This window comes from Canis lupus, chromosome 25 (genome assembly GCF_003254725.2).
Source record: "Canis lupus dingo isolate Sandy chromosome 25, ASM325472v2, whole genome shotgun sequence".
Taxonomy (NCBI): Eukaryota; Metazoa; Chordata; class Mammalia; order Carnivora; family Canidae; genus Canis; species Canis lupus.
In genome coordinates, this window is record NC_064267.1 from 26,106,586 (window position 1) to 26,114,822 (window position 8,237).

Genomic DNA, 8,237 nt, shown 5'->3' on the forward strand with positions numbered 1-8,237 from the left:
TATTATCATTATTATTATTATTATTATTATTATTATTATTCATTAGAGACACACACAAAGAAATAGAGAAGGGGGGGGCAGAGACATAGGCAGAGGGAGAAGCAGGCTCCATGCAGGGAGCCCGATGCGGGACTCCACCCAGGTCCCCAGGATCGCCCTGGGCCGCAGGCGGCGCTAAACCGATGAGCTACCCTAGGATCCCTCACCTCTGGCTTTTCTTTAACACCTGTTAATCGTCTTCTATCCTCTGGAATGCTATTACTTTTAACATTTCCAATCGCCTTTTTTTTTTTTAAAAAAAGAAGATTTTATTTATTCATGAGAGACAGAGAGAGATAGAGAGGCAGAGACACAGGCAGAGGGAGAAGCAGGCTCCATGTAGGGAGCTCGATGGGGGACTCGATCACCAGGAGTCCAGGATCACACCCTGAGCAGAAGGCAGGCACTTAATCGCTGAGCCACCCAGGCGTCCCCCAATTGTCTTTTTCTTTCAAATGAGTGACCTGTAATGAGCAGCTTCCTGAACTCTACTCTTCCCTAAGGAAAACAATAATCATTTTTCCAGGGGGGAAAAAAGGTGCCATATTTTCAAAGCAAGTATATCTGAAAGAATTGCTGGCTGTGTTTGTTTTATAGAGACTTTAATTTTAGAGCTCTTTTACGTTAGCAGGAAAACATTAGAAAATACAAAGTTCCCATATATCCTCCCAACCCCTCTCCCATTCGGTCTCCCTCACTCTTTTTAAGAAAAGGAAAACAGGGATCCCTGGGTGGCGCAGCGGTTTGGCGCCTGCCTTTGGCCCAGGGCGCGATCTTGGAGACCCGGGATCGAATCCCACGTCGGGCTCTCAGTGCATGGAGCCTGCTTCTCCCTCTGCCTATGTCTCTGCCTCTCTCTCTCTCTGTGACTATCATAAATAAATAAAAAAATTTAAAAAAAAAGGAAAGGAAAACATTTGAAATGTCTAACAGGAGAGTGGTTAATATCTATATGGCATATCCACTGGTGGAAATATACTATAGTCACTTTGGAATGTTAACAGTGAACTCTGAACCCTGGTGGACCCGTGTTCTTTTTATATGTGTATTATTGCCTGAATTTCTTATCATGGATGCCTATCCTACATCAAGAAAGTAAGGCTTTAAAAAAAAAAAAAAAAAAAAAGAAAGTAAGGCTTTAAAAAAAAAAATCACATAATCATGAGAATTTCATTTCCTTGCCATAGTCAATAAAAAATTATTAGTAAAAATTAATATTTAGCACCATAAATTAGTAAAATAATTTCATGCAGTATCTGGCATATAACTATACTGAGTGAAGGTTTGATGAATAAATGAATACGTTCAGAGTATTTAAAAACCATTCACTAACTCCTTCCCTCTCAAGTGTGGAAAGGCCAGGCTTAGCAGTCAAGTAAAATAAAATAACAGCTACTACTGAGCTCTATGGCAGGTCTTCACCTAAGCTGTTGTTACCAGGCCAGAATGCTTCCTTTCACTGCACTACCAAATGTTTTAATCCTCAGCTATAATTAATGGCTTGGGGGCTGATTTCTAACCATAAACTGAAACAAAAGACGTGAGGTTTTTGAAGAACAGCAATTTTAAGGAATACCAAAGGCTCCTTACCAACACACCTCCTCCACTCTTTAAATGAGCAAGGTCAATAAATCCCTTCCTTTGCCTTCTTCCCTCATCGTTCTTTCTTCTGTCACCTATCTGTTTCAGTTCCTCACTCTGCAACAAAGAATTTCCTCAAACTACCAAGAAGATACAGGAAGGTATAACTATCAAACACTGGAAAACTCCACTCACTGTGAAAATTTCCAGTGCTTGATTCCCATGAGCTGCTGTGGGGGAGGGGGGATGTAGAAAAAAAACTGGAGCGAACTGCTTGCCTGTCCCTAGAGCCTTCTGATGTTTTCCACTGGTGTGTGAGATGAAGTGTGCTCCTGAGAACCCTCAAGTGGGGGAGAAACAGGGATGGAGGGCATTTGGAGGAAGAGTGTGCAGTGGCTAGAAGTACAAAGACTCAACTCCCAGGACTGGGACTCTAGCCTCAAATTGAAAGAATGGCTACTGACCATTCCCACAGCTTTCCTTAAGACTTTAACACAGATTCCTCAGAATGGGGAGAAATCCCACAAACATAACCAATTTTATGTAACAATAAAATTACAAACTACCGCTTACTGGGCAACTACTAAAGGCCAAGCAAAATATAAATATTACCTTTCATCCTTAAAAAATCCTTTAAGGAAGATATTACAGACCTACATCCACTTTCATTCAAACTTCATGGCCAGATGTACAGCAGAATTCAGAATTTTTAATGTTTTAGAAAACAGGCAATAAGATGTAAATATGGCCCCAACCTCTATAGAGTAATATTCCATAATTAATTGTTAGTATTTCTTTAGCAAAATCTTTGAATATTTGTACTAAGCCAGGGTCACTTCAGTTCAGGGTAGCTTTGCTGCCACATGACTTTGAGGTAGATATGAAAACATTCCTCATCTTTAGACCATTTACGCATTGGGAAATTGTGGTTAAGGGCCTGTGATCAATATCTCTATTTTATAGATGAAGACACTGTTGCCTGGAGGTTAAATTACCAAAAGTTACTCAGCTAAGAGTTAGGATTTAGACTTGAAAGAAGCCAGAAATGCACAATTACAAAACACCTTTTACCGTGATCTGCCCCCTTCTTTTTAAGATTTTATTATTTATTTATTTATTCATGAGAGACACACACACACACACAGAGAGAGAGAGAGAGAGAGAGAGAGAGAAGCAGAGACACAGGCAGAGGGAGAAGCAGGCTCCATGTAGGGAGCCCGATGTGGGACTCGATCACACCCCAGGCTGAAGGCGGCGCCAAACCACTGGGCCACCAGGGCTGCCCATGACGTGCCCTCTGATCACACAACTTGCAGATGGCAGTTCTAAAAATTCAGTATAAATCAAGTTTACTGAACCCTGAATTTTTATAGCCAAGTTCTTCCATGATAGAAACAGCTAACCATCAATATCTTCTAAAGGCACATTTCTCCCCAGTTTTTACTTAACTTAAAAGAGAAACTGGGATGTCTGGGTTGCTCAGTGGTTGAGAGTCTACCTTTGGCTCAGGGCATGATCCCGGGGTCTTGGGATAGAGTCCCACATCCAGCTTCCCACAGGGACCCTGCTTCTCCCTCTGCCTATGTCTCAGCCTCTCTGTGTCTCTCATGAATAAATAAAATCTTAAAAAAAAAAATAGTAGAAGAAAGAGATAGAGAAACTAATGGGGATGCCTAGGTGGCTCAGTCAGTTAAGCATCTGCCTTCAGCTCAGGTCATGATCTCAGGGTCCTGGGATTGAGCAGAACATGGGCTCCCTGCTCAGTGGGGAGCCTGCTTCTCCCTCTTCCCTTCCTCCTATTCATGTGCTCTCTCTCTCACTCTCTCTCTCAATCTTTCAAAGAAAATCTTTAAAAAGAGAGAGAAGCTAAGATCATGTTAAGCAAAGGAAAATGCGTTCCTATGCTTCCTCTATTCAACTATTCTCTTTTTTAATGGCTCTAGGGGGCTTAAAAAGGACTCAGAAAAACTGCAAGCAACAAAACAAATAATATTGTACTTACTGCTCATCAAATCTTAGAGCTAGAAGAGTCTCACTTAAAAAAAAAAAAAATCAAGAGATTATAACATGGAAATCTTTCTCCTATGCCCTTACTACTTTTCTCTCTATGTGTAACCAATGCTACTGTTTTCTCCAATGGTCTTATTTTATAGAAAGAAAAATGAATCTCAGAGAATTCAAGTCTCTGGACCCAAATCACAACCCTATAAATTGTGTCCCCTGACTTTAGACACATAGATCCTTTGCCCCGTTATTATTTTTCTTTGTAGTGTTTACCTCCACCTGAAATGTTACATATATTAGACTCTTGAACAATGTGGGGATAAGGAACATGGGCCACCTCCCACAGCTGAAAATCTGCCTATAACTTTTGACTCCCCCAAAACATAATTACTCATAGCCTGCTATGACCAGTAGTCTTACCAAAACATAAACAGTGATCAACACTTAGGTTTTTGTATGTTATATGTATTATATACTGTATTCTTACAATAAAGTAAGCTTGATAAAATATTAAGAGAAAATACATTTACAGTATTGGACTGTATTTATCAGGAAAAAAATCCATGTATAAGTAAATCCATACAGTTCAAAGTCATGTTGTTCAAGGGTCAACCATACTTGCTTTTTTTTCATTCTGTCTTCCTCTAAAATGTAAGGTTCATTAAAGCAAGGTCTTCACCTATCCTGTTTACTTTTGTATCTCTAGCATCTAGAATAGTACTTGACATTGGTGGTCACATAATTGTTAAAGGAAGGAAGCTAATATACACCAGGTTTGGAAAGGAAGAAAAGAACTAGGAATTAGAGAGTATCTGTATCACATGTGGGAGCGCATGTGACAGCACTAGGATCTGATCAGCAGTCTGGGGCCTTCAAACCTGAGCTCTTCCTTGCAGGCAGCCTCCAAACTGGGGGCAAGGAGGTTTTCAGACTAGCCTGGGTTGGCACTCTGGAATCACTACTTGAACAAATTATCTGATTACTTTATGCCATTGTTTGCTAACCTATAAAAGAGCAGTAATAATAGTGTTTGTCACTTTAGGGTTGTTGTCAAGATTGACTAAGTGCGATGAGTTACAAAAAGGCCCCAAAAGCTTATGGCTCTTTTCATCACAGGATGGGGGTCTCTCTCTGCCTCCCTAAATCTAGGTCCCCTTTTTTGGCCAATAAGACAGTAGCCAATGTGATTCAAGCAAGGCTGAAACACTCCAGCTGCCACATGGGACCTCAGGGCTAGCCTGCGGATGATGAGACACATTGGCCCAGGATCCCCTTGACAGTCCAGCCTGCTAACCAACAGACTGTCCAGCCACAACGCATCTATAAAACAGGAAAACTAGTACCTTCCTTATAAGGATACCGGAAGGTTTAAATAACAGATGTCAGGAGGTGTATAAAATAGTGCTTGGAACATAGTAAGAGCTCAATAAACATTAGCCATTATCAGGACACTCTTTATCTAAAGGGTGAAAATCTAAGTTTAAAAAGTCAACAGAGCATCAAAATGGAAGAAAAGGTTCTGAGCAAGTACAGTTAGGGACCTGAATGACAACAATTCCAAGTCCCCAGCATGATGAGACTACTTCAAAAAGATAGTGAACACTGATGTGCTGGTGAGGTAGGATCGGGAAATGGACTTTCGTTGCATATATCACCATTTTATTTCTTAGGAAAAGAAAAAAAAAGATGATGCAAATACAGCAAACACTATCCATCTAATCTTGGAAATAGACACAAATTGGTTATGGTATTTTCAATATTTTTCTATTTCCTTAAAATATTTTATAGTTAAAATGTATTTTTTTAAAAAACTGAAAGCAGTCTTAATCTATGTTACATAGACATACAGCGTCCATAAGAAAGGAATTTAAAGTTCTGAAATGACCAGACCACACTGAAAGGGTAGTTACTGTTCAACTGTGAACACTGGTCCACTGAACTTTGGACTTCAAAAGGAGAAAGATCAGGCTGGTAAATGATCTGGAAAGAGTTACAGATAATGATAACTAAGGGAAAAACACAGAACATTTGGCTGGAATGTCAGTATTCTCAGAGAGAGCATGAGAGTTCTCTTAAAACACATCAAGCGCTGTATCACACAACAAGGATTTGACTCTGGTTTCAGAAGGAGAACTGAGTAACGTAACACTTCCTAAAATCCAAAACTGTCTGGGGATGGAGTGGGCAAGTCTCCAGGGGTAGTGAACTACCTGTCACAGGAGGTGTTCAGGAGACTATACAAACCGGATTACAGAATATGAGGACAGGGGCCGTTGTTTCCCCTCAAAACACACAGATGTGCAACATAAATATTTTCAAATAATGTCAGGAAAGCTCCAAAAACTCTTAGCAAGAATCTCTAATTAAACATTTATTGAGCAAGACACGTGAGCAATTTAAGCATTCCCCAAAAGATGAATCCTCTATTCCAGCCAGAAGTGAGTTCTCCCTTCTGTAAATTTCCTTATGGCAATTACTATATACTCTGACACGTGAAGTTTAACTTGTGCCCCCGCCTTTTATTCATTAATTCACTAAAGGGACATCAAATAGGATTCCTATATCCCAATAGCTTAAAAATCCAGAATCAAATATAGAATCTTAAACCTGAAAGGGATTTGGGGATCATAAAACCAATACACAAATCACCACAACACAAGACTATGGGGCTGATATAAAGTAGTACCAGATAAAATGGCTGAGGAAGTTTCACAGGTTACTTGTTATGGTGCTCCCAAATTTTCTATGAACAATCTTACTTTACTGACCCGATAAGATGGTGAGCTCTTTGTACGTCTTAACTGTCTATCCATGCCATTCCGCCATGGTGCATCAAGCATAACACCTAGCAAGGAACAGGTGTCCGTGCATCCCTGTGCACTGAATGGTGAACAGAGGTGGCAACGGCGGAAGCTATACCTTGAAGGATGAGAAGGATCCTGAGTTATGAAAGAAAGAGAAAAATTTTTTTCCTGATGGAAATGAAAGTGTTTTGATAAAGAACACCAATTAAAAGTACATTTAAAACAAAGAACGGTACCTGTGATGTACCGCTGGAGAAGAGAACTTAAACGTTTTGATATAACCCACTAATTCTGTTGAATGTGTCTTATTCATTCAATAACCACTTAAGAATAATTTTTCTTGTTGTGATAAATACCTTCGTAAGTATTCATTTAGCAAAGAATGAGGCAGATGAAATACAAGTAAATAAAACCACGTTTGGCCTTCAACGGGCCAACAATGCTGCCACTCGACAGATATACAGGTAGCAAATGAGAACTTGGAAGAGTAAATATGTGTTATTAAAAAAACCAAAAAAACCAAAAAAAAAACAAAAAAACAAAACGAGGAAGCGCTGACGAGTAGGGACTGATCAGACCGCAAGAAGGGAGGGAAGCTTTTGGAAGAAGGGTAACCTAAAACTGGAAGGATGCGCAACGTTTCATTGCAGAAAAGATAATTGTGGCAACATCTGCAGAGTTCATTCCCTTGATGAAATTCTCTCCCACGTCCTCTCCCACTTAATCTACCCATATAATCTCAATCTTGCAACATCAACACACACAGATAAACATCAATGCGCAAGGACAGAAGCATGAAGAGAACCTACCTGACAACCAATGTCTTCAAAGAGCAGAAACATTTTAAGCACCAGGACAACTCGGGGGAGGGTGGGGGGAGGGGAGACGAGGCCCGCCGAGGAGACCTGGGTCGGCTGGGCCCGATTTGGGGCAAGGGAAGCGGAACCGGGCAGGGCAGGCGGGCGGGCGGGGCCGCCAGCGGGGGCGGGGGTCTGCTATCCCGAGGGAAGGAGGGCGCCGGAGGCGTCGGGCACTCGCTCGCCGCGCTCCCCGCCCGCGGCAGCCGGGCCTGCCCGCCAGGCCCCAAAGCACCGCGCGCAGCCGCCGGCCCGGCCGGGATGCAAGGATGCTCGGCCCACCTGGTCCATCTTGGGTATCACCTTCCGCCGGCCCCCCATCTGGAAGCGCAGGAGGTTGTAGAACTCCTCCGGGCGCCCCAAGCACTTCACGAACTCCATGCTGGCGGCAGGCGGCAGGCTCCCGGGGCTGGCGCTCTACTCCGGATACCTCCGGTGGACCCCGGCCGGCGCTCAGCCGAGGATTAAACCCCGGAATCGCAATGGGCGGGGCGGGGCAGAGGCGGGCCCAGAGCGGGGCGCCACGCCCACCTCCCCGCCCACCTCAACGGGCTCTAGCTCTCGCGCCACTTCTCGGGGGCGCGCGGGGTGGACTGACGAGCTCTGATTGGCCAGAACCGTTCGCACCAGGGAGACGCCGGCCAATCGGCTGCAGGAGGAGTCTGGCGTGACGACCGTACCCTCTAAGCTAATTGGAGGACGAGAAAGGGGCGGGTGAGCGGGATTGGTGCTTCGGTGGGGGGTGGGCCTCGTCCTGCGCTTCTCCTCCGTAGAGGGTGGGGCGGGGCCTCAGACCCGAGTTGGGACGCGGCGAGGTGGCTGCGGCGGGTTCTCGCTCCCGCGTCCTGAGTTTTTGGTGCGAGCCCAGAGGGCGAGTTCGCTACGACTTTGTCAGTCATCATTCCACGTGGTGGGTCCTGTTTGTCCTGCGGCCGCACTGACTCTTCAGGGG

At 43.5% G+C, this 8,237-nt stretch overlaps 1 protein-coding gene across 1 annotated transcript in view; it reads right to left on the bottom strand.

Moving 5' to 3' along the window:
• FDFT1 (farnesyl-diphosphate farnesyltransferase 1) overlaps positions 1-7,880 on the bottom strand; it is a 35,876-nt gene extending 27,996 nt beyond the window's left edge. The window contains exon 1 of the mRNA XM_025462899.3: positions 7,568-7,880. Coding sequence (XP_025318684.1) covers positions 7,568-7,666 — 99 coding nt within the window. The 5' untranslated portion in view covers positions 7,667-7,880. The remainder of the gene's footprint in view (positions 1-7,567) is intronic.
• Positions 7,881-8,237: the final 357 nt, after the last annotated feature.